Source organism: Protopterus annectens, chromosome 8.part0 (genome assembly GCF_019279795.1).
Source record: "Protopterus annectens isolate FY-2018-M chromosome 8.part0, PAN1.0, whole genome shotgun sequence".
Lineage (NCBI taxonomy): Eukaryota > Metazoa > Chordata > Ceratodontiformes > Protopteridae > Protopterus > Protopterus annectens.
Window position 1 is genome coordinate 1407163372 of NC_056741.1, and position 27110 is coordinate 1407190481.

The following is a 27110-nucleotide window of genomic DNA, read 5'->3' on the forward strand; positions in this document are numbered from 1 at the left end:
ATCCGGCCGACTGCAGGGCTGCCTGACGACAGGACAACCCACTTGTTATGACTGCAGATGCTATCCAGTTTGGACATCTACATTTATGGTAGGTACAAAACTGTACTTTCCTTTCTCCCAGCTCACCTCTCACCTCCAAAACTCTGCCCTTAATATTTCTTCCTAGTTACCCACATCCACACCCACCAAAAATCTTTCATTACTATTTATGAACATTTAGAGTATTTTTAACAAAGTCCCTCTTCTCCATCCCTGGATGTCCGTACATACCTCTGATATTCTATGCCTCTGTGAAACCTGGCTTAATCCTCATATAGCTAGCACCAAAATACTTTCATCAGACTGTAACATCCTCTGGCACGATCGCCTTAAAAAGAAAGGTGGAGGTATTGCTATTCTCTTCTCTAACCAACTAACCCTTGACCCTATTTCAGTCACCACTTCAGATTTTCACCCAGCCAAAATGCTCATAGACAACTGTCAAACACTCTTAAGAAGTTAGCTATTGTCTCTATCTACATCCCCGCAGGTAAAAACATTCCAATCCTAGAACACTTTCTCTTTTGGATCTCTCAAAACATCTCTCATGAAACCATTATCATGGGTGATGTAAACATTGATTGGAATGCCCTTGATAGTGACTCCCCCAACTTATCCATTAACCTCTTTGGTTTCTGTCAGCTAATCACTAACCCAACTTGTTTAAACACATCAGCTCAGGTTCCATTGTTGACTGAGTCCTCACCTCCAACCCTAATCTTTATCATAACCCTTCTACCCTACGCAGCGCCCTTAGTGATCACCATCCCACCTTAATTATTAGACATTTACCCCAAGTACATAAGTTCCAGTTTTACAAAGACTGTCAAAAACTCTGCAATTTTAACCCAGATACGTTCAAACATCTGCTCTCTTCAATTAACTGGTCCTTCCTCTACAATCTCCCCCTTGAGGAAGCACTGCAATCTCCCCCTTGAGGAAGCAGTCCTATCTTTAACAACATCTTTCTAGAAACACACCTCCTTGGCCCCCATTAGGAAACTAAGGATCAAAATGCATTTTCTTCCTGGCTAGCACAAGCCACCAGAACAATTATGAATAAGAGTTTGTGTGTGTGTGTGTGTGTGTGTGTGTGTGTGTGTGTGTGTGTGTGTGTGTGTGTGTGTGTGTGTGGTAAAAAAAATGGAAAAAATTCAAATCCTCCACTGATTTTTAAACCTACATAGAGCTCCGTAACTTAATAAAAAAAGGTTACCCTTGATAAACAAAACTTTTTTCCATAACCACTTGATAACCCATACTCTAACCCCCCAAAATTCTGGCACTCTGTAAACAAACTACTAGATTTTGCATGCCCATCTTTCCCCAACCCATGCCCTAATAGATCTCCCACAGACATTGCTACCTTCCTTAATACATTCTTCATTGACTCTATCCGCATACTAACCAAAGATGACAATCTCTGTGACCCTGCACCCCCTAATTCCACCCATTCTAATGTCTTTTCTCTCAAACTTGTCTCCACAACCTGTATCAAGTCCCTTCTCTTTAATTTAAAACTTGTTCTCCATCAGTTGATAACTTACCTCCACAATTCCTAAAAATAGCTGCTAACTCTATCATTTCCCCATTTCCATATTAATCAATAGATCCATTCAGGAAAACACTGTGCCTAATATCTGGAAAAAAGTCTATGTCATATCCCTTCACAAAGGTGGTAATGCAACTGATCCCTCTAATTTAAGACCAACTGACATCCCATCTCCTCTGTCAAAAATGTTAATAAAAATGCATTCACAAACTGCTCCTTAATTACATCCTCCAAAGAAATCTTCTTACCCCCTCTCAGCATGGTTTTTGCCCAAAACTCAGTACTGCTACTGCTCTTATATCCTTCATAAATACCATTGCAAAATTCCGCAACAATAATAAGTTGGTCTCCTGCTTATTTCTTGACGTATCCAAAGTTTTCAACACCATTTCCCACACACTACTTCTGTCCAAACTAGATACACTAAACTTTTCTGACTCTTCACTGTCTTGGTTCTCCAGCTACCTCTCAAATCCCAAGCTGTAAAATGGCAGTCTAGCTTCTCTTCCTTCCTACCTGTTCAAACTGGGGTGCCCCAAGGCTTCATCCTTGGACCCCTACTTTTAAATGTCTCTATTAATGACCTACACTCTCTACTATTATTCAATGTGCTGATGATTCCACAATCATCTCTTGCTCTGACATTACTCAACTTCATACCCTCACCCAGGAGTCCATTCACTCTGTCAAAAGATGGCTTACTTCTAACCAACTGTTACTGAACCCTAAGAAAACTAATCTTCTCTTAGTCCTCCGTACAACATCATAAAACTACCTTTTCTATGTCCTCCCTGGACAACACACCCATCTTTAGTGAACCTCATACAAGACTCCTTGGAATTACTATCGATGACCACCTAAAGTTCTGTCTCCACACTCAGCAATGCATTAAAAAGACTCATCAAAAACTCAGACTCCTATACAGACATAAAAGAAATTCCTCACTTATTCTTCCAGACTCTCCCTTGCTCAAACCTTCCTACTCCCCACACTGCTTTATGCAGCCCCTGTACTCACAAACCTCCAGTTTAATCTTCTGACTAAATTAGAACTTACCTATAACAAAATTGCAAGATTTGCCTCTAAACTACCCTATCGCACTCATCACTGTATAGCCCTAAAAAACCTGCAATGGCTGGAATTTCAGCACCAACTTCTATTACACCAGCTTCTCACAGTTCATTCAGTCTTACATGATCTGTCATTTTGCCCCTTTCTCTCTACTCTCATCCAGCCATATACTTCCAACCGTGCTCTCCATAGTTCTCAAAAGAACCTACTGCAACTTTATATGCCCTACAAAAATATTGGTAAACTACTGTACAGCTACTCCATCGCAAATGCTTGGAACAAACTACTACTACATGTCAGATCTATCACTAACTCCAGCTCCTTTAAAATAGCACTAAAAGATACCTACCATAAGTCATGGTCATGCCTTTGCAGTGACCCAACATAACATATCTTCCTGCCTTGTATAATTTCTGCCTGCTTCTCCTCCTCTCTAAGCTGCATGTTCTATAAAATGAATAAACTCTACTAATTAGACTGTTGTCCCCTCAGCTTCTATTACTGTAGTCTTTTCACTTATTTCCTACCCAAGTTGCTTTTTCACCTACTTATTACCTAGGTTTTTCCTCCTGTTTTTACTCTACAATCAACATCTCACTATAGCTGTCTTCTTATCTTGGCTTACAATTGTCTGTACACTAATATTCTTTTTGCATTTATATACAGCCTCAGTATGTAGTTTTCTGACTTGCATAGTGCAAATTTGCCAAAAAGTACTTTTTGTTTTTCTTATTATTCTTGTCTCATCTAAAAAAAATGACCTTGTTATGTACTGTTAGTGATTTCATGTTAGTTCTTTTAAATATTGTTTCTCCTGTAAGTATTGACAGTGTTATTCACTGTTTTTTTTTTTTTTTTTTTTTTTTAAATAATGTTGGAGCTTTTCTCCTCTGAGAAGGAGTCTCTAACCAGTCAGACTAACCTGGTTAACAAATGTCAAATAAATAAATTATACCGTACTCAGCCATCGTCAGACCAATAATAGAGTACAATGGACATTTTGGCATGTACTTGATCAGGCACTTGCAACAGCTGGAGCGACCTTAGAGATGTCTTACAAAAAAGAACAAGGTGTAAACGTGCCCTATGCAGATGTAGTAAAAGCCCTATCCCTTTACTCTGTCTCCTACTGACCATTAAGAGTTGTTTTTTCCTAATCTGTAAGGCACATTTGCAAGACAAACTGCACGAGTGTTGTCCAATCTAGGGATCTAAACTCAATCTGTGACATAAACAAAATATGCTGGAGAGACAGATGTGTCTCAGAGATTACCTCTTTTCTGGAATGGGCATCCTAGTCATGTAAAGCAGTAACCTTCCCTGACCCTCTTTGAACACAGTTTGGATCAGTAGATGGGAAATCTTAAATTCACTCCTGGGATTGCGCCCATGTCCCTTGTGGATAGGGGAAGTCTATAAAATACTCAAAGACATAGGAACAAACTTAAGCCATCCTCTAACTTAGGGATTGAAAATCGGGTAAAATTCAGATAATATGACTAGGCGTATAATGGCTCTAACGTCCTTAGCCTAGTAGTCTCCAATGAACCTGAATCTCTCTGTGAATAAACACACACACACACACACACACACACACACACACACACACACACACACACACACACACACACACACACACACACACACACACACACACACACACACACACACACACACACTCCAAACTTTTGAGTCCCTTGTACTTCACTATTTGGTGAGGTCTGCAGTGTTGTGCTACAGTATATATAGTATGCCTGCCTAAGCACTCCAGCGCTTCAAGGGACTGAGTCATTTGAGTTTTTAAAGTAGAATTAGGAGACGCCTTCCACCCTCACTTTATAAGTGGTGGGCATAAAGCTGAGTATGGGAGAAAGAACTGACCCACAGTAGCCATCATCCTGGGTGGGCAGGGATTTTGATCTCTAACTGTACTTCCACAGAGTAGCCTCTGGGTATGCTGGTCCATGATGTGCACATTCATAAATCCAGCCACAGAACTACACATGATGTAGCACACCAGAGCACCTCTTCTGTTCCATGTGCTGCTCACTATGACATCTCATATCTGTCCACAAGGTGTCAACACTGCACTGAACTGGATCGACTCATTTCCCCAGCGGCTCAAAATGCTGACTGTAGATGCTCACTGCCATCCTCCTGGCCAGCTTCTGTAAAGTTAAACTCACTAGTTAAACCCAGGTCACCAAGGCTGCAGTCAGGTCACCATTCCTGTGCCTCACAGAGTTTGCTATCTTTGGAGGCAAGGATACATGTGTGTGTGTGTGCATACATACACACAGTCTACAAAGGGTGTAGCTTTCCTGTTAGAGATTGGTGAGCAGAGTATTCCTGCTCTCACACACACACACACACACACACACACACACACACACACACACACACACACACACACACAAATAATGGCAGTGGTTTAACTGTTTCAATGTCGTAGCTCCAGGGTCCAGAATTCAGTACTGATCTCCGGTTCTAGTCTTCATGGAGTTATGTTCTTTTGGTGTAGGTTCACTGGGTACTACATTTTTTTGTCACACTTCCCAAAAATGCATATTGGTTAAACAGGACAAATTCTCCAGGAAATGCTAAAGCAGTTAGCTGAACAAACAAAACGAGCAAACACACCAGTTGAGCTGACACCACAGCGAGGAGGTCCCACAGTAAGAATAAAATAAGTAAAAACTTTAATTACAGTGTACAGAATGTAAATAATAAAATGAAATAAAACAACAGGAGATAAGTGCTTTCGGCATTTGCCTTCATTATATCTTAATAGCAACCACAGAAGCTTCATTTTTAGAGTCCCAGTATTGCTTCAGCCAATAAAATTATCTCCTTAATTTCTTCCCTTTCTATAGGGGTTTTAAAAGGCACCTTTTCATTTAACCCCGGCAGTTTATCTACCTGCAAATCCAGTATCAAACATGCTTCAATAGACTCAGTTCTGTTTGTCAGATTTCCACCTCTTAATTTTTCAGGAACAATTCTCATAATCTCACTCATTGGTGCATTTCCTGCAAGTTCTAAGAAATTGTCCTTTCACAACATGTGAAAGAAAGCACATGCATGCTTATACTTGTTCTATGCACAAAGTGGTTCTTCCAACATGTTTTCTCTATATATAAGTATTTAGCCCTTTACATAAAATCACATTTAAGAAACTGATCTCTTCCATGGAGCTGTGAATTTCGAACTCAAGGAACAAGGTGGTCTTATTTAAATAATCAATAAAGTCCATCAGTTGTCCTTCACTACCTTGAGAAAGAAAAAAATACTTTACAATCTGGCTCACTGTTCCTATACGTTATTTTAAGAAGAACATTCCATCCAAAATATCTTATATCCATGACAAACTCATTTGGCCTTGAAGGAAGAGATGGTATGAATGATAATCCTTTATTAAGTAAATGTTCTTGTGCTTCACTTAAAACATGTTCTGATAAGTTAACCAGCAAGGAATCACTGTTTCTCAAGTGGACAGTTTTCTGCGTTTCCTTCCTCTGCTGGCAGATCTCCTGTGAACATAAAGTTGTTTCATTAAAACAGGTAGAACTGGAAAAAACGAGTTGTCTTTAGCAATGTTCTTTAGTCTGGCTCCTTGCAATTCCATTTGTATACTTGAGTTACTAATATGCACAGGCTGAATGAGTTTGTCATGGATATAAGAAAGAATGCATGGGAACAGTGAGTCAGATTGTAAAGCAGGAGACATCAATGCTATATTAAAGAAACTCAGCATGTTTATTCCCAGGACACATCCTATAGTGGAAACTTTCATTTAAGTTTGTGAGAATGAAGTACTGCATCTCAGAAATCATGGTAACTCTGGGAATTTTTGTAATACGGATTATGCAGAAAAAGAAGCATTGACAGAACTGATGAGTAGTAATGACAACATTATTGTTAAGCCTGCCGATAAAGGAGGATGCATAGTAATCATGGGTAGACCTGTGTATCATGAGAATATGATCAGTATGTTACAGGGTGACAAGACCTCTAAGGAGTTACATAAATGGGAGATTAATAACATTACATGTCGTATAAGAGACAACTTATATGATCTGCTTATGACACGTATCATCTCCAAAGAGCTCTAGGAGTATTCAGTAGTATCACATCCTCTTTTACCCATAATTAATGTCCTCCCAAAGGTTCATAAAGATGTTAACAACCCACCCATGTGACCCATAGTATCTGAAGGAGAATGGAAATTAGAACCTGCGTCCCATCTTTGTCAAACAGAAATTGAAAGGTATACTACCCAAAGCCACTACTGTACTGAGAGATACCTCACAATTTCTTAAGACACTATTTCTTAAGACACTATCTCATTATATGTGGTCTGTTGGAAAAATTATCAATGTTCGGATGGTTACTATGGATGTTAAAAGTTTATTCACAGTTATACCTAATGACTTGGGGTTTGAATCAGTCAGACAATTTCTTAGACAAAAAGCAGCCTTTGAGAATAATATAGTCCGTCTGATGTGTTCCCTGTTAGAGACAGTCTTGGAAAACAATGTTTTTATGTATGAGAATAAATGCTGTCTACAGAGATGGGGGTGCAATGGGCACTTCATGCACCAATGGTTATTCTAATATAGTAATGGCCAAATGGGAATGTGACTGTGTTCTGTGAGACCAATCCTTGGAGAGGATATAGATCATACTACATGAGATGTGTGGATGATATATTTTTTCTTTGGCAAGGTAGTGAAGGGCAGCTGTTGGGCTTTATTGATTATTTAAATAAGACCACCTTGTTCCTTGAGTTCGAAGTTCACAGCTCCATGGAAGATGTCAGCTTCTTGGATGTGATTTTACGTAAAGGGCCTGAAGGGAAGCTAGATACTTTATTATGTAGAAAGAATTGTTGGAGGAACCACCTTGTGCATAGGACAAGTATGCACCCTAAGCATGTGCTTCCACATGTTATCAAAGGACGTCTTCTTACAACTTCCAGGATATGCACCAATGAGCGAGATTATGAGAAGGAGACACAATGCTTGAAGGAATATTTTGTAAGCTGAGGCTGTAAACAAAGAGAAATACACAAAGCAGTGTTGCAAACTGAAGCCCAGTGGCATACTAGGGGTAAACCATATTGTACGGAAAGGGGCAACAAAGGACGTCTGGGGATGTTTTGAATGTCACTAATTCTACAGGAGACTTTTCTCTTACACACAGCAATGATGTTGGACATGTCTGTCAGATTATAAGAAATAACCGGAAAATTCGTACAGCGGATGATAGCATCAAAGATATTGCAGGGGAAGAAACCCAGGTTTTGTTTTAAGAACAAGAAAAATCTGAAAAGACTATTGTCCAGGGATGGGAGTTTTAATAAGACTGTCTTAACATCAATGTGAACTGGTACTTTTCCTTGCAGAAAATGCAAAGCCTGTAGTTATATTAATTCTAAGAATTGTTTTCAGCACCCCTTAACTGGGAGAATTTTTCATCTAAGGACTTATGCAGATTGTTCCACAAAGAATGGGATATACGTTGCTGAATGTGACTCATGCAGTAGTTTTTATGTCGGCAAGACAAACAGATCACTCAAAGATCAGATCTTGCAACATCTCAGTGACATTAGGCTTTGTAATAGAACTAATGTCTTATTTAAGCATATTTCAGTTCATGCTGGACTTAGTTTTTGCTTTATGGTATTGGAAATTGTTCCTGAAAACTTAAGAGATGGTGATCTGACAAACAGGGCTGAGTCTTTCGAAACATGTTGGATAGTGGGTTTGCAGGGAGATAAAACGCCTAGATTAAATGACAATGTGCCTTTAACACCCTTGTTGAAAGCGAGAAAATTAAGGAGATAATTAAATTGGCTGAAGGAATACTGGGACTCTTTAAAAATAAAGATGCTGTGGTTTCTGTTAAGATGTGATGAAGGCAAATGTCGAAAGTGCTTATCTCCTGTTGTTTTATTTCATTTTATTATTTATATTCTATACGCTCTGATTAAGGTTTTTACTTATCTTATTCTTACTGTGGGACCTCCTCGCTGTGGTGTCAGCTAAAAATGCATATTGACTTGCTTCTCTTAATAGTTTGTATGTGCTGCATTTTTGCCCTTGTGGTACAGGTCGCAGCTGAAAAGGTTCTACAGTTTGCTTATCTGCTTAATTAAAATATATAAGATACCATTCCCCTTGGGGAATGGTCCTTTTAAGGAACTGGCTGTGGTGAAACATTATTCATTAAATGTATTCTGATGCTGTGACCTCCATACTTCAAATTTAATTATAAGGTCATTGTGGAATTTGCAGTAGTATTGAATGTTATCGGTGTGTTTGACACTGAATAGGATGATTTTTTTTAACCACATCATTTCAGTGGGCTTAAGTGTAATCACAATGCTTTTACAATTTCTAAAGCATTTCTGTCTTCTGCAGTAGCTGATATTTGTACAATTGTGACATTTCCCAATAATTCTGGATCTGCAGTTTAAATGTTACGATAAGGTCCTACCTTAATTTCCATTCAGTTGAGCATCCAGTCTCTAAAGCATTTACTTATGTATCATAATAGGTCATTTTTTTTCTATAAGCTACATTCCATGAATGTAAATGTTGGCTTCTCTTTCTTTTTTCGACCAAGTCTGCTGTGTGTGTGTGTTGGGGGTGGGGTATAAGTTGCAAGTTTTTTTCTCATTATTTTGTTAACCTGGTAAACTCACTAGGCGTAATTGTCTGTTTTCAGAAGTGTTCGAGAAGTACTCTCCAGTTATATGAATCACTCCAAGTCATATGCTAGACTTATTCACATTCCAAGTGAGTCAATCCTAGGATACAAGATAAAATTTATTAGCAGCACATAGCCTTAACCCAATGCACTGATCTGCCTCTGTTTATTGTGCTTTGTTTGTATCATTTTGTTATTAACTATGTGGTACCTCTTAAGGAGTTTTCACTCATTTCCTAATCTGAGTACCATTTAAGGAATATTAATGCTCCAAGATTTTTCTGCCTTATTTTTGTTTAGATTTTTGCATAGGTTAGAGAGAGAGAGAGAGAGAGAGACCTGTTTATCAAATACACTCCCACTGACTTTTTTCCCAGGTAACTAGGGGTGGTTAACATTTTTTATTTATTTATTTATCTGTCTGTATCTATCACGGCCACATCCTGCCTCCATCTGTATTCCCCGTCTTCCATGCTAAGCCATCGCAAGATCCCCCAGTGATCTCTTTGTAGCTACAGTCAGATATGACCTTTCAACAGATGGGACTCCTGACTACTCAGGTCAGCTTGCAGTATCTCAATAATTTAGCCCCAGGGAGGGAGGGACCCCAGCAGAACTGCAGGCATGGAGCATAGAGCAATCATCCTCCTAGCAGCTGGTCAAGTTCCCGAACTGTGGAAGTGGAAAATGCAATTATGTCAGAATGTCATTACACTGTCTGTTTACCCTGAGATGACCTGTGAGCCCCCTAGTCTCCACCAGAGGTTTCCAGTCACAGGGTTCCCTAGACCATCCCCCCTTGGAATGGGACAGCTTGCCATTGACCGCTTCAATCTATTACCACCCTCCCAGCTAGTCATACTGGTGGCCCAAGTCCATTCCAGGCAGGTATGAACCTAGCCCTGAGTAGCATCCTGCCATCACCCAGAATGATACCACAGTACAAGGACAAAATGATTGACTTCAACAATTGGCTAAGCTTCTGGTGTCATTCTAAGGGGATCCAGTATCTGTCTGCCTGGGCTGACATAATCGACAGACCACGATGCTTTGCCAGAGATGGCCTGCATCTGTCACCCTTGGGATTCCGGATACTGGCTAAGGCTCTTGCCACCCCTATAGTGTCTTTTTTAGGCAAGGTTCAAATGACAAAATTCACCACCGTAACAGGTATAAGCAAGCAAAATCTGAGGGTAATGCTTTTCAGTGCTAGAAGTCTAAACCTCAAAATGCATTCACTCGAGGCACTCCTTAAAATGGAGAACATCGACATGTGTGCAGTCACGAACACCTGGTTCAAGGCTCCAGAGAGCACCCCTGCATTACCAGGCTATAATTCATACCAAACCTTTCGGCCACTTAACCTGGACCGAAACACTAAAGGTGGAGGCGTGTCCATATTCATTAAGGATATCCACACCTCCAGGCTAGTTGCTCAGCATAATGCATCTGAGATTATCTAAGGACAACTAACTCTGGGGAAGACCGTAATTCAAATTGTTACTTGCTACAGATCCCCCACCATCCCCCAGGATTCCCACTCCTCATTTCTTGATACACTGGAAAATATTAGGATACAATCCAACACCATAATAATGGGCAATTTCAACTACCCCACCATTAACTGGGAAAACTACTCATGTACCAACTCTTTTGCTCAATGTTTTCTAGAATTCATAAATTCCAACACCTTGGATCAACTTATCCACACTCCCAACAGAGGCAGCAATATCCTAGACATGGTCATTAGCAACATGTGCGACCGGTGTTCCACACCAGAGGTCAGTTCCTCGTAGGTCAGATCCGACCACAAGCTAATCAGCCTAGATATCCACACCCCACCACCACCCCCCATTAGGGAAACCACCGTAAAAAAATTCTCCAAAGCCAGCTTCATGCTTCTTAAGACAGAAGTGGCAAACTTCACAACACCCATGCAGACGGACAATAGTGGTACGACTGCTGAATCCTACACAAATGCAGTTTATAAGCACTTACACAAGTGCATGGATCGTGCTATCCCTAACAGAACCAAGATGCTATCCTCTAAAAAAAGGAAGCCAATCTGGTGGTCCCCTGCCATAAACAAACTCTACAACAGAAGAAAGAAAACTGTTGCAAAAAAGAGTAAAATCCCTTGACTGGAAAAACTCCCTGGTCAGCCTCAGTAAGAAGCTGAGATCCGTCATAAAATCCTTCAAAGCTAGTTATGAAAAAAAATTGCCACTGATTCTAAAGACAACCACAAAGCATTCTATAGCTATGTCAAAAATCTCAATGGCAACACTCAGATCTGCACTGAGTTACAGCACAATGGCACTAAATATACAGAATCAACTGATATTGCCAACATCCTGGCAGATAGGTTCAGTGCTAACTTTACCCACCCCCTAAAGGGCCCATCTCTATACCGGAAGAATGCAAAGTTCCTGTAATCACGGCTGCACAGGTAAAAAACACACTCTCCAAACCCAAGAACACAGCATCCATGGGACCTGACAACATCCCACGCTGCATTCTACATGAACTACAGAATGAACTACCACCTCACCTAAGCACCATGTTCAATCATAGCCTCACCTCAGGCTGTGTGCCACTGAATGGCGCACAGCGACGGTTATCCCACTCCACAAAGGGGGAGCCACCATGGACCCTGGGAACTACCTCTCCATTAGCCTAACAAGCCTGGTCTGCAAGGCCATGGAACATATCATCATGGAACTTATAAACAAAGACATTGATAATCTCCAAACTCTGGACCCCACCCAGTTATGGTTTGTAAAAGGCAAATCATGTCTCCTAAACCTGATTGACTTCTTTGAAGCAGTCACCAAAGCCATAGCCTATCTAGATCTCGCCAAGGCTTTTGACACCATCCCCCACTCTGGAATTATAGATAAACTCACTAAACTAGGTATAAATCCCTATGTCACAAGATGGGTTGCCAACTGGCTCACTGACAAAACCCACACTGTGAAAGTAGCAGACTCCAAATTCGACCTAAGACCAGTGACAAGTGGAGTACCACAGGGTTCAGTCCTGGGTCCTCTCCTGTTTGGTATCTGTTTTTCTGAAGTACAGGCTAACACAGAAGGTCTTTGCTAATGAAGTTCGCAGATGACTGCAAACTAGGAGCCATAATCGAAACTCCTAATGATGTGGACATCCTACAAAAGGGCCTCACTGAGACAGATGCCTGGTGTCAAAGCCATGGCCTCAAGCTCAATGCCAAAAAGTGCATTGTCATTCCCTTTGGTAAAAACTTTGTACCCATGAGCTACCACATAGGTGCTAGTCTACTTAACACCGAAAGTGTGATAAGAGACCTTGGGACACAGGTGGACAGTAGTCTCTCCTTTGATAATCACATCACCACAGTTGTCAGGAAATCATTCTATGTGGCACACCTCATCACAAAAGGTTTCTCATCCAGGAAAAAAAGAGGTCATTGTTCCCCTCCACTCGTCGCTCATTAGACCCATTATAGAGTACAATGCCCCTTTTGGTATGTACCTCACAATACATCTACAACAACTGGAAAGGCCGCAGAAATACATCATAAAGAATATTGCTGGCCTCAAACAGATGCCCTACACAGACCATCTCAAAAACTCCAGCTTTACTCCGTTGCATATTGCCTATTCAGAGGTGATCTCTGCCTAACATACAAAGCTATGGCAAACCCAGAGCTGTTGGACATGCTGCACTTAAAGAAATCCCAATCTCTCCGAGGTACACGCTCTAGGAACCTAAACCTTGTCATCACAATAAACAACATGCTGGAGGGATAGATTCCTGTCCCAGAGACTTCCCATACTCTGGAACAAACTACCTATCTATATCAAACAAAGCTCCTCTCATTAACACTCTTAAAGAAAAATTTTGATTATTGGATGGGGAATAGGAAATTCACCCCGGGAATCACCTCTGTGGCTCTGCTCGACAGGGGCACAGGAAAATAATTTTCATGGGTGTCGAAAGCCAGGGTACCTTTTTGGCTAGGCTTGTATAGGCCTTAGGGCTGAAAGCCTAGTACCTACCTATGAACCTATTCCCATACTCTCATTGCTGATGGTACAGACAACTACCTTTTCTTTGTTCCATCAGACTGAATAGAGTTGGTTTGGATTGTGGAGTTCTGATTTTTTTTTTCTCTTTTTGGTTTCCTGATGCATTTTAGCTGACCATTTTCTACTTGAAATCTCCTCCTATGACTTCTCACCTCCCAAAGTACCGTATGATGGGAGAAAAGGAGGTCAGAAAATGTACCTTAGTACTGGCATTGCCCTCTGTCTGAGGCCATCATAGGCAGATGTGGTGGAGGGATGGAGTGAAGATTTTAACCACCAGTGTGACACAATGACCTTACGCAGGTGCTTTTTACTAAGTCCTACCCCTCTCCCACTATGCTGATGCTTGGCAAAAGGTTGGGCAGGAAAAACAGTGTGACCTGTGAGGATGTATCTGATGTAAGCCCTAGGGAAGCCATGTCCCTGTCCAGTGATCTCTGACTCCTAACCTCCACTAAGGCTTAAGACGAGCATTCTTCAACAGGGTATTAATGTACAAGTAATGCCTGCTGAAAAACTAGTCTGCTGCTTCATAGCAGCATATCAAACCGCCATGGAGCTCGGGCAGGAAAAAAAAAAACGAATCGCTGCCATTATTTTATGCTCGCTCAGCAGCGCTTCTGCTGTTTATTGAGTGTAAAATGTAAAAAAAAGTAAAGTAAAATAAAAAAATAAACAAATGTGTGAGTATGTGTTTATGTCGGGTCTATATCACATTGTTGAAGTTTTACAATTTTGAACGCTATATGGTTGAACCCATATGTTCTAAGTTGTAAAACGTTGAAAACTTAAAAAAATAAATAAATAAATAAATAAATAAAAATAATAATAATAATGATAAATAAATTACCTGGTGGTTGTAAGCAGCAGGGCAAGCACCCCTGCACCCCCCCCCCCCGCTCTTTAAATATACCAACTCCAGGATCGCAGTACAATGCGGAAAGGGAAGATTTGCCTTTACTGCACTGTAGCGCGGTCTCAGGGTTGGTATATTTAAAGAGCGGGGGGTGTGGAGGTTGCAGGGGGGGCTTGCCCCCCCTGCTTACAACCGTTAGGTACGTTTTTTATTATTTTTATTTTTTTTTTTAAGTTATCGAAGTTTTGCAACTTCAAACATATGGGTTCGACCATATAGTGTTCAAATACCCATTTAAGTCTGTGTGTGAGTGTGAGAGAGAGAGATTGGTTGAGCTGCTATTTTACACTCATTAAGCAGCACTTTTGCTGTTTAGTCAGTATAAAATAAAAAGTGTGTGTGTGTGTGTGTGTGTGTGTGTGTGTGTGTGTGTGTGTGTGTGTGTGTGTGTGTGTGTGTGTGTGTGCATGTGTGTAAGTGAGATGATTACTGGCAACAGTAGCAGTAAAGAGATTTGCATAACTCTGCACCTTCCAGCTGAAGAAATCTGGATAAAGCCTAAAATAAAGGGGGAACAAAGGCTCTAATACACAAACAGATTTTAATTATTACTCTTATAACATTTCAAAGTTGCTTAATTAAAGGATTTATGTTAACATGAATTTTCTAAAGGAAATAAAAGTCTGAAGCTCAAATGTATGTCATTTAGTAATTTCAATCTCCAGTGGCAGTCAACCAAATGATTTAGGAGTAAGGGACAAAACAATTAAGCAAATACCTTGTTGTTTTCTTTAATGTTATATTTTGGATGTAAAATGGTTCCTTCAACACGATTAACATATACTATCTCAAGTTTGAAACTTAGGAGGAGGAACTATTTTACATCGATAATATACTAAAAATATAGTAATAAAAATATGTAAATATGTAAAACAAAACAATTTTAGAGATACGCCATTCTCTAAGCACATTAACACCCTCCACGGTGTGAGTTAATGTGCAATTAACACCCTTACAGGGGTGCAGCAGCCCTCCATCTGCGGCATCGGGCCTCAACACCCCTGGGTGGGTGTTAATTACACATTAACACACACCCTGTCGATCATTATTGCTTGCATAAATCAAGGTCTAACAGCCTCTCTATTTGAGGATTTTTATCTGTGCTGAGTAGATTAAAAGACAGTAAAATTAATTAAAGCACCCTTCTGTGTTAGTTTATAGAACAGAAGTGTTGTGCGCAGCGTAATTGAAACGAATAGGGAATGGTCCATGCAAGGACTGTTTTTGTCAGCTAGAATATCAAAGATAACAGTTCCTTAAACTTATAAAACAAAAAAAAAATCTCCCAGCAACACTAAGCAGGAAGAAACCCCGTTCATAATTCCCTTTTAATTATAATCATTTTGAGGGTCAGTGTATCATTGATAAAGGAATGCAACAACCACTTCAGAGTGTCATTAGTTCAGCAATTCAACAACAGAATTGTTACATGGCTGCTTTCTAGTTGCTATACAATACTGAAAAGAGGTTCTAAATGACAGGAGCACTGTTTATGTAAGTGCTTACCAGTCAGATGCATTTTGCTGTACAGTACTGTCTTCAGCTACCCGCTTGGTTGCTGAGATGTTTTATTAACTGCTGTCTGTGGACGCTCTCCTTCATAATTTTTTCAGCTGCCTGATCACACGACTTTCTTTTTACTTAAAATACACCCAGTCTGGCTGCATATAGCCCATATCAGTAGCTGTACTCTACTTACCTGTTTTAAATATTATAATGTCAGGCATCCTGGTTGTTTCCTTTAGTGGGTGCTTGGTAACTGTAGCATGCATGTGCAATGATGTAGTTTTGAGGCTGTACTTTCTCTTCTTGTCCTTAGAATGACAAAGCTGCTTTAATCATTCCTGAAAAGAAAGTGCCTCAAACTATTCCTGAACTACAAAGACAGACTTCTGGTATTCAAGCTGATAGTAGTCTTATCACTGTTGATAAATTCAGGTAACTTACTTTACTAGCTGGTTGGCCATGCGTGTGAAGTTGGCAGAGTTAATTTCAAGCTTTTCAAACTCAGTATGGCTAATTCCAGCATTTATTAAACACGTTATAGGAGGAATAAAAACACATTTAAATTAACTTCATTTCAAATTATGAGAAGTCGAGATGTCAGCTATTATAGCTAATATTTATGCAAACACACGCACGCTTCCAATGTGGTAAGTTATTCTAAGGATGTGAGCCATTCTAAAATGTGCTCAAACCTCATTTTAGGTGTGGAGGTGCAGCACTGAGTGGTTTATTTTGCTTCACTTGGCCAATCTAGCAGCCTGAGTCTGTTCCCCATCCTTGCTTCATTAGCTACAGAAGGAAAAGAAATCCTGATCTTGGTGTAGTAACTTAGTGGACAAGGGAAATATTTGATTTATACAACTGTAAGGCATGCAGCTTTTTTTCTTTCCTTGCAGTTTAAATAATAGTTGTTGTTCTTCTTTTGACTTTTCCCAGTTAGGGGTTGTCACAGTGGAACTCTGGTCCGCTAATGATTGGCAGTATATTTTTACGGTGCCGAGGTGCCAGCTCGAAGCCCAACTTTCAACGAAGGCACGCCCATTTCACGCATGTCTTTCAAACGCCACTCGACCGCAGGGAGTAGTTGGATTATACATTTCCGTAGTTGTTTTATAGAGCAGTTTACTGCAGACTTTTTTCCTAGCAACAGACTTTGAGCAGTTGTGGACAAAGCTACAGCAGGTCATCTTATAGAGATTTTTTTTTGTGTGTACAGGTTGCCAGTTTGCTACAGCTTATTAGTTGTCTGCATGGTCAGCAGACGATGCCAAGGACACTGGAAAATAATAGCCACTGGGAATTACAGGATAAACCAGGAAAAAAAAAAGAAAAGAAGAAAATTTCATTATATAAGTAATATGTTTTGACTGATTCAGATCTGTGGAATCATTGCTTTTACTTGTGAGATTTTGATCATTTCTCAAATTAGTATATAAATTATAGAATGTGTACAGATTCTGTTTATGGAAAACATTTCAGTAATGTATTGTTGTACTCAGAAACCTGCATAGAGCTGGTGAATGTATACCCTGAATGAATGACTGCACAAAAACATAGCAGAGTGGCTGCATAACTGAAAGAGCTAACAAATCATTTTTCAGAGGGACACAGAGCACTTAAGTGTGGCATTAGCAAATGAAGGATTTTCAACAGTTGAGCTGATTACAAGTGGCTTTTTGAGCCCTCATAAGAGTTAAGCAAATGTTCTTGAGTGCATAGAACTTAATCAGCTTGATGGAGAATGGACAAAGGTGAAAATCGATAATTAAAATGCTAAGGACAAGGCCGTCGTAGCCATCAGTTTTGTACAAATCACAGGAAGAAGTGCTTAATATTTCCACTGCCTGCATGCGTTTATAATGGAAAGGCCCTTGTGAAGATGTATCAGTAGAGCTTTGTTTATGGTCAGCTGACGAGCTGCAAAAGCAGTACCTAAGGCATATTCAGCTTTTAATGCATTGCCGTGATAACTCTTCCTGTAGAGATGCCAATGTAGTGGGAATGCGAACTACCACCATTAGGCATGACAGCTTTTCCTTCTCAGTCTTGATTCACCAAGCAATGGAACATGCTTCCCTCAGCCACTACACAAGCAACACTAAACCTGGTTTCAAGCTGGAATTCAGCTGCTAGGTGACATCCAACTGTGGGATAACAAACACCATGTTGTGTTAAGCACATGATGTCATTGTTCCAGTTGGTAGTCTTACTGCCCAGTTCTTCATCTTCTGTTACCTACCCTGGTGCTACCTGACTTTGCAGCTTCACTTCTTTCTCATTCTGTCTCCTTTTACTGTTCTTCTCCTTGTCTGATTCAGTCTGCTTTTGCTCTTTTTTTTTTGGAGTATTTATTTATTAATTGACATTTGTTGACCGGGAAAGTCCACTGGGCGAAAGAACCCATTTTCAGTGGAGGCCCGGGGAGAAAAGCTCTGGTGGTGCTGTGGTAGCATTATCGCCTCACAGTTAGACGTTGCCCGTTCGATTCTCAGTTAGAGTGTCTTCTGTGTGGCGACATGCGTGAATGGGCGTTCCTTCGGTGAAGGTTGTGCGTTGGGCCCGGCAAGCCAGCAGGTAAAACTCTACTGCCAATCATTAGCGGACCGGAGTTCCGCTGTGGCGACCCCTAACCAGGAAATGCCAAAAGACACAGACACAAACCGAATATATTTACAGGAAGACAATAACAAAGTGTACACAATTTTCTAAAAATTATGATACAAGAAAAATGTAGTGTACAGTACTACCAACATATAAAAATTTCTAGAAGTTTAATACATCAAAACAATCTGTACAATCTAGTTAGTGTTAGTAGTATACATTGAATTTCTAGTTGAAATCAAAGTACATTCTTTTAAAGAAACAAAATCTTTAACACTTAGGCCATTTTAGCTTGATTACAAGAAGTCAGATTATCATATCAGATCAAATTGCCAGAAAGAGAGAAGAATTTCTTAAAATGGGTAAGTGTCCTCATAGTTAGCATATTTGGATATAGTTTAAGGTGGCCTATAGTTTTGTGCACATGGGGAGTTAGGTTTGCCAAGAAAATTATTTTTTAAAGAATCTATTTGTGTAATAGAGGATGGTAAGGCATTCCATAGTTTGGAACGGAGTGTGTGTACAGGCTTTGTGCAGGCCTTTTACTGGGTTTAGAAACAGTAACTGTTTCTTAGTGAAAAAAAGATTTCTGGTGGGGGTATAGAATTGTAGGATGAATTGCAGAGAAGAGCAGTTATCGGGGTTATATATTAAATTGTGAGCTAGAGCAAATTGGGTGTAGTTTAGGAAGTGGGGGAATTCAAGCCATTTCAATTCCTTAATGGCTTGACAGTGGTGTGTTTGGTTAGGTAGTCCAGTTGTGAATTTTGCTATTTTGTGATAGCATGCTTGTAGTGTATTGCTTAGAGATGTATTTCTGTCATTTCTCTAGTGTTTTCCATTTCTTTCCTACTGTCCCCTTAACCACCATGTAATTCCCTTTACCCAACTTTACAAGCCTCTTTCATATCCTCACCTGTGCTACAGTTTTTTGGTCGGTGTCAACAATCAGAATGCCAACACTAACGTCACTGGCATTTGTCCTGGTGCAGGCATCTACCATGGCATTCTTTTTTCTGGCATTGGTCATATCCTTAACTGCAAAACTGCAGGCTCTTATTTTCTCGGTGTTGTATTGTCCAGTACCAGTGCCAGTATTATTAACACTAGTGGTGGCTCTGAGACTTTCAAAATCAGTTCTATATTATAAGATGTAGGAACCATGACCAATGTTGCTGATGCTGGTTTCCTTGATGTCAGTGTTGGTGCATCTGAATATAACATCATGGCACCCATAGTTGTCTGCTTCCATGACTGTAAATGTAGCAGCGCTGGCTTAGGTGTGTTAGACCTCTGCAGTAGGACATGTGGCCCTTAGGCCTATGTCCTAATGCAGAGAGAACTAGGCTCCTCAGGCCTTCTGAGGTCTACCCTTCCCAAGTCATCATCCAAGTGGGCCTCTTCCTTGTCAAAATCAGGCTCTCCACACGAGGCCTCAGAAACCAGTTTTGCACCAAGCTAGAGATATCAGAACGTTTACTGATTATGACCTAGAGCACTCAAAGGTTAGTAGCTTAGGTAGTGCATGAGTTGGGTAGGGGAGGATGTCAGTGAGCTGGCACACTCATCTTGGAATGTAGATGGTGGTCCTCATTGCCCAGTTGCTTCCCTGAGACTGGGACAAATGGCTTGGTAATCCAAAGTCTGTAAAGGCAGCATGCACAAGATGCCCCATGGTGATAATACAGGTGCCACCATCAGTCACCAGGGATTGTGTTAGAAAACCCCAATGCTTGTGTGTATGACAGCTTGTTTGATTTGCTGGCCCCCATGGGGTGAAGGAGGACACATCCATAGCAAAGCCTGCTGGACAGCAGGTAGCAGAAAGAACAAAACAGCTAACAGAAAGTTTAAAAATGAAGCAGACAATATTTAATTTAGAGTTATCATGACAGAAATGTAACATTTTTGTGTTTTGACTGGTTTTCTTTCTTCAGATTATGCTTTTTGGTTAACCTTTCCCTGTAATCCCCTGAAATAAACACTTTGTGTGTATACGTGTGTGTGTGTGTGTGTGTGTGTGTGTGTGTGTGTGTGTGTGTGTGTGTGTGTGTGTGTGTGTGTGTGTGTGTGTACACACACACACACACACAATATATATAGATATGTATATGTATACACACAGTGTTTAATCTGGTTATCTTCTGTTTTCTAGTGTTAGATACGATCTGCATGGTGTGAGTACCCATCTTTCTATAGGCGTAAGAGTGAAGGTGTATTAGATTACTGTAGAATATTTGCCTTAATACAATCAGTGTAGTATTCTGTGGTGACTTAAAAACAATATTATTATTTTTACAGAATAAAAAATTTAAAACAGAGTTTGATTTTATGGTGTAAAGAGATACATATACTGCTATTCCGTAACAATTTCTGTATTGGTTTGACTACTGATTTTTGTAATACTCTTCTGTAAAAGAATAATGATCATTTATACAAAGCTGTCTTTGTTCATGTTTGCAGCAACAGTTGCAGGCCTATGTGGCATGGGTAAATTCCCAAATAAAGAAGAAGCCAGATGTAAAGCCAGTGCAGGAGCTGAGACAAGATCTGCGAGATGGAGTTGTCCTTGCACACCTCATAGAGATCGTTGGTGAGTATCTAGCATCATTCTCTCATCTGTTGTTAGGCCTGCATTGTATCCCTGTTTTTATGTGGCACCAAAGCAGCTGCAGAACCCCATTTCCCTCACTGAAAATATACTCAATTCATAGTCAGCCTGTGTGGCCATTTTGTATTGTCACAATGTAGTATGAAGATACTGTAACGCTCTCCGCTCAAAGTTCTGGTGTTATTTTATTAAGAACAGAATGTCAAAAGTTCTTTATGCAACAAGCTTTACGTAACTTATTTTACACCAAGTACAATCTTATTTATTTATCATTTGTTGACTGGGTTAGCCTCACTAGGCCAGTGCCTTCTTTTCAGGGGAAACCTGAGGTGGTCTTCACACTGACTTGGGGAAATTTACTCCATGGGATCTTTTTTTATCCACATGAGCTACCATGAACTCAAGTAGAATGACCTCTTTTTAGTGTCTCATCTGAAGGATGGCACGGTCAGGAGTGCAACCCCCCCCCCCCCCCCCCCATGGCATTGCAGTGTCAGTAATGGAAAATTAATCCAAGCTCCTAGGGTAGAACACAGAACTTTCAGATTTTTCAGTATGAAAGCCAAGTGTCCTACTCTTTGATTCACTGCTACCCAACTTGAGCTATATTGCTGCTGTTGTGTGATGCATTACTTGGTAATGGAAGCAGTTTTAAAACTATTAAAAGTTAACAAATTGTCAGGAGGCACGGCCAGCCAAGCAGATGTGTTGTAAATCCTTTTTCAGCTTTGAAAACAAAAAACAGCCCTTTTGTAAGGACCTGTAGTTTTTGAACTCCTGCTGCAAAACTACTGTTCTTCTCTAGCTCTTAAGTTCTAAACAAAAACCTACAAGTGACCCCAGATGTCACAAGACATAGGGCCACACATTGTGAAACACAACTACCTCCCCCCATTCACCACAACCTCTACAGATTAAAGATTTGCAGAAATGGAACCAGCACTTTGGACTACTCTTTCTTCCCATACAAGATCTGCATTCATTTATTTGCTTTCATAATCAGTTTACTGTATCACCTTTGAAACTCTACTAAGTGCCACCACTCGAATAAGGGCTAAATTAGTTATAAACAGTAGCCCCCCCCCCAAAAAAAAATTCACATTTGATAGGATCTGACATAATATTTATTAAAATATTTATGTCTCATTTACCTTCTGGAAAGTTGTTTTTTGTGTTTTTAGATGTGCACTGATTTGTGTGATTTGTGTTAACATTTTTGTCTACAGGGCACATAATTTATATATACTTACACAAACAGACATGCATCATAACTGTATAATCCAATATTAGTACCTACAAATGAACTGTCATTTGCAACTTTACTTTGTTGTTGTGTGGCCAAAATCATGGTTGAAAAAGGTTGTTAGACCAGCTTACCTTACTCAGCAAATGTCAAAATTTGTAGTTTGTGGAGAGTGCTGATTAAACAATATCCTGTTTGTATCATTCCAAAATTACTTAGTAGTGTATGGCTTATGCTAATTGTTGTATCTTTCGGCTTTTCCTGGTTAGGGGTCGCCATAGCGGAACTCCGGTCTGCTAATGATTGGCAGTAGATTTTTACGTACCGAGTTGCCAGCTGTGACGCACAACCTTCAACGAAGGTACGCCCATTCACGCATGTCTCCACACAGAAGTCGCTTTAGCTGAGAATCGAACAGGACGTCTTACTGTGAGGTGACAACGCTACCGCAGCACCACCACCGCAGTACTTAAGATTTAGTATGTAGCCTTCACAGCTCTTATGCTCTAGTTTCCCTCTAGAGCATAGCACAGCACGTACAACTGAACAACAATGTAAAATAGAAACAGCTTTAAAAGTTGTAAAAACAATGTATACTGTCAACAAAAAAGGCAGACAGTAGTGTTTGTCAGCCTTTAAAACAATTAGCCTTTCACAGTTATATTTAGCTTCTGGCTTTTATCTATGTCGCGGTGTTGTTTTATGTCTTTCAAAATAATAAAACATTTCTCACTCGTTCACTGATTTCTCAACAACTAGTTATATACTGAAGCAGCTGAAACTCCAGAATTACAATTGGAGAAACACATAAGGAGAGTACAAAACTAACAAATGTTCAGATGCCAAGACTCACCCCCTTCATCTTTGCTTCATTCCAGTGTCGAGGTGAATTTCTTGATATTCTTATCTCAAAACAAATAAGCTGGCCATGACTGGAAACCTGATGCTGATTCTGAGTGTTGGTACCATGTATTCTGTCGGTGGTTTTGATACAGCAGTTTCATTAGGATGACTGTTCCAGGTACTCCAAAACCCTCTTCGTATAGTACTACTTTTGTCAACATCGCCCTTGAGCTCTTATCTCCACTTGTGCTGCTTGATTTTTCATTATCTTCACCCATGGAAGATGTTGCTGTCTTATTTTCTGTAAATTCCTCTGAAATACATAAATAGCTCTCTGTCAGAGTGAGATTTGCAATTTCAAATCGAGCAACTTTGAAAAAGTGCGATTGCAATGAAATACACCCTGTCAAAACACATTGTAATGCTGTTAACCCCCACCACTCACCCCGCAATTTCTTATAAAGATATATTAATAACTCAGAGATAATTTTATGCATGTATGTGTGTGTTATACACACACACACACACACACACACACACACACACACACACACACACACACACACACACACACACATTAATATGCATGTAGATATGAGTGGGGACATTTTTTTTTGAAGTGCCTCAGCCTCTGACTTAGATATTCCCATATTTGCAGTTTTGGTTTCATTATACAGTTACAGTTCTCAGAATTTCGATAAGAATGCTTATTATACTGTTCCCCCCAGCCCTCTTCATCCAGGATATACATTGTGGTGCCAGGGTAGAGAAAATCAATATAAAAATGTGGTGATTTTTTTTTTCCTTTCATATTTCAGAGTGTTGGCACATTTGTAAGCTACAGTTGAGCTCTGTTTAATCTGCAGTTTGTATTTTCTATCTCATAAAAATGGGTAACTTTGTGACCTTCCCCATGGATGGGGGAAAAAAATTAAAAGGCAAAAGAGATATGTGTGAAAGTAGAAATGTAAAGTGTAATACTATGTAGTTTCTCAGAAAGGACCTTATTGCTTGTATATAACTGAGCCAGATAAGGGTTTTGAGCCATGAAGAAAAGGTTCTTAGGTTTATAAAAGGCTACTGATCTCTGGGGCCTTTATAAGCCTACCCCAGTTGTAACTCGCAAGTTTATGTGCCCCAGAAGGATAAAGACTGACATCCTTACCAAGGATTGTTATCAGAGTACAGGAAAAGGGGAAGGGATTGTGGACTCTTAAAGACCTGCTGTGATGAGATTTTTAGGTGAATCTAGAACAGAAGCTGCTTTTAAAAAAGGGATAATTAATAGGGCATATAACTTCTGTGCGGAGCCTGCATGTCCTCCCCGCGGTTGGGTAGCGTTCGAAAGACATGCGTGCGTAAATGGGCATGCCTTCGTTGAAGGTTGGGCGTCGAGCTGGCACCTCGGCGTTTCGTAAAAAAAATCTACTACCAATCATTAGCGGACCGGAGTTCCACTGTGGCGACCCCTTACCAGGAAAAAGCCGAAAGACAAACAACAACAACAAAGTAGGGCATATAACTATTACAAGATAAGTGTAAAGGTGAAGCAGATGAGGTTAGAGCCTTGAAGAGAATGCATTTATGCTGATGTCAATGACTTCATGATAGAAGAGGTACAGAAGTGTCCCATCCCAGAAACCGGAGAATGCTGGACTGTGTACTGGAGAAAGGTAGATGGAGGCTAAAATTTCCACCTTAATTCCTTCTAGGAGCACAGTGGCTTTCTGCTTCTGCCAGTCCTTGTTGGTCTTAGAGGGACTGTGTGGCAGAACTGGCTGCTCACAGCAGTGTGTAATCCAGGCATTCTCTAAAGTATTCAGTTGTATTTATTACTGCTTGGTAGTAACTTGATTAAAGTGTAGCTATCATTCAAAGTCTTTTGGATTAAGCACTTGGGCTTCAGACCAGTTGTTTTACATTAGGAAGGTTTGTGGCATGCACTGTGGTGGCAGAACAGGTAGCTTTCATCCTTCTAAGTTGGGAACTGCTGATTGAGAGCCCAGTGTCTGTTATTCTTAAAGTGTATTAGTTCTGGTTTAATCTCTTGGGCTTCAGGCCAGTTATTTTACATTAAGAAGGTTCGTGGTCTGCACTCTTGTGGGAGAAGAGGCTGGACTCTGCCCTTCTGAGCTGGGAATTTCTAGTTAAAGGTTTATAGTGCCTAAATATTTGAACTGTATCTTACTGAAATTGGTACACCTTGTTTGCTGTAGCATAGACTAGATCCAGGCCTGCTGAATCTAGCTTTGTTTATATGCTTGTTGTTTGTTTGCTTGTTATTTCCCTGGAACGCTAATTCCACCTAATACGCGGCTCCTCAATGCTTCTGTGGATCACTAGTGATATCTGCATTGCTTACTGTACTTATTTCCTTGTTTCACTTGAAAGAAAGTTACTGTTTGTTGTTTTTGCATTTAAGTTACCTGTAACACATTGCACTTAAGTTACCTGGCACTTGCTCACTAAAGCAATTATATAAGTCAGCACTAAAAATTAAAAGCACTACACCCTCACTCCCCACTGGCCCTTGTTTTCAATTATAAAGGAATTCCCAATATTATTCTAGCATATCCAAAGGTCAGTTGTCAATCTCCTCTCCGGTCCAGCTGGTAAATCTGGGAATCTTAAGGCAATGTTACAACTGCCTCATGTACACAGACAACCCTCTCCTCCTCCCAACAAATTCCAACACATGTGAGAGATGCAACCATATAGCCAAACTGGAGGCTAAGCTCTCTCAACTCAGTACTGGCATAACCAGTCAGGAGGAGAAGGAAACCACGCTCACTACAATTCCAGTCTCACATAGACCTACCACGACAGCAAACCAAACACATAATCACACAAAAACATACTCGGAGGCTCTAAATAAAGATCTGCCTAAGCAGCAGAGACCTCCAAAGCAGACACCCAAGCAACTGCTACCTCAAAACAAAACACGTGCAACACATATCTCACAAAGCCAGTGTGCCAAACAGTCACAGCCCTTAAGACTAAACAACACACCTGATACACTTGTAATAGGTGACTCTATCGTCAGGCACACTGACGTCCCGCTCACCAGGCTGAACAAGGAGAGGATCACGGTGAGCAGCCTGTCGGGCGCTAGGATCCGCCACATAACAAGCACTCAGGTCACTCCAAGGCAAGTACAAATATGACTCAGTCATTGTCCATGCTGGTGTGAATGACCTGAGACGTACCTCCCTGGACTACATGAAAAGAGACATAGAGGAGTTCTCTGAGCATGTAGCCCAGGCCGGTATGACCCAGGCCTTGAGTAGCATCTTACCCTCACCAAGAATGATGCCACAATATGAAGACAAGATGATCAATTTCAACAATTGGCTTAAGTACTGGTGTCATTCAAAGGGGATCCAATGCCTGTCAGCTTGGGATGATATGCTCGACAAGCCACGATGCTTCGCTAGGGACGGCTTGCACCTGTCACCCCTGGGTTTTCAGATATTGGCAAAGGCTCTTGCTACTCCAATAGTGCCTTTTTTAGGCAAGGCTCAAAAGACAAACCCACCTCCATAGGTATCACAAGGGATAAGAAACTAAGAGTAATGCTACTCAATGCCAGAAGTCTAAACCTCAAGATGCACGCACTCAAAACTCTACTTAGCATGGAGAACATCGATATCTGTGCAGTAACAGAAACCTAGTTCAGGGCTTCCGAGAGCACCCCAGCACTACCAGGTTATACCTTATACCATGCTTTTCGGCCCCAAAACTTGGACCGAACCACAAAAGGAGGGGGAGTATCGATATTCATCAAAGATACCCACACCTCCAGGTTGGTGGCAAAGCACGAAGCATCAGAGATTATCCACGTGCAACTAACAGTGGGTAAAACTGCCTTCCAGTTTATAGCCTGCTACAGACCAAACTCCCAAACCCAGGAACCCCACTCGGCCTTCCTGAGAACACTGGAAAATATG

The 27110-nt window shown here is 40.5% G+C and overlaps 1 protein-coding gene across 2 annotated transcripts in view; it reads left to right on the forward strand.

Moving 5' to 3' along the window:
• Positions 1-27110, forward strand: part of DIXDC1 (DIX domain containing 1) — a 1310681-nt gene that overhangs the window by 427130 nt on the left and 856441 nt on the right. For both annotated transcript variants that reach the window (XM_044081011.1, XM_044081010.1), the window contains one exon: positions 20930-21059. In XM_044081011.1, the coding sequence (XP_043936946.1) occupies positions 20930-21059 (130 nt within the window). The remainder of the gene's footprint in view (positions 1-20929; positions 21060-27110) is intronic.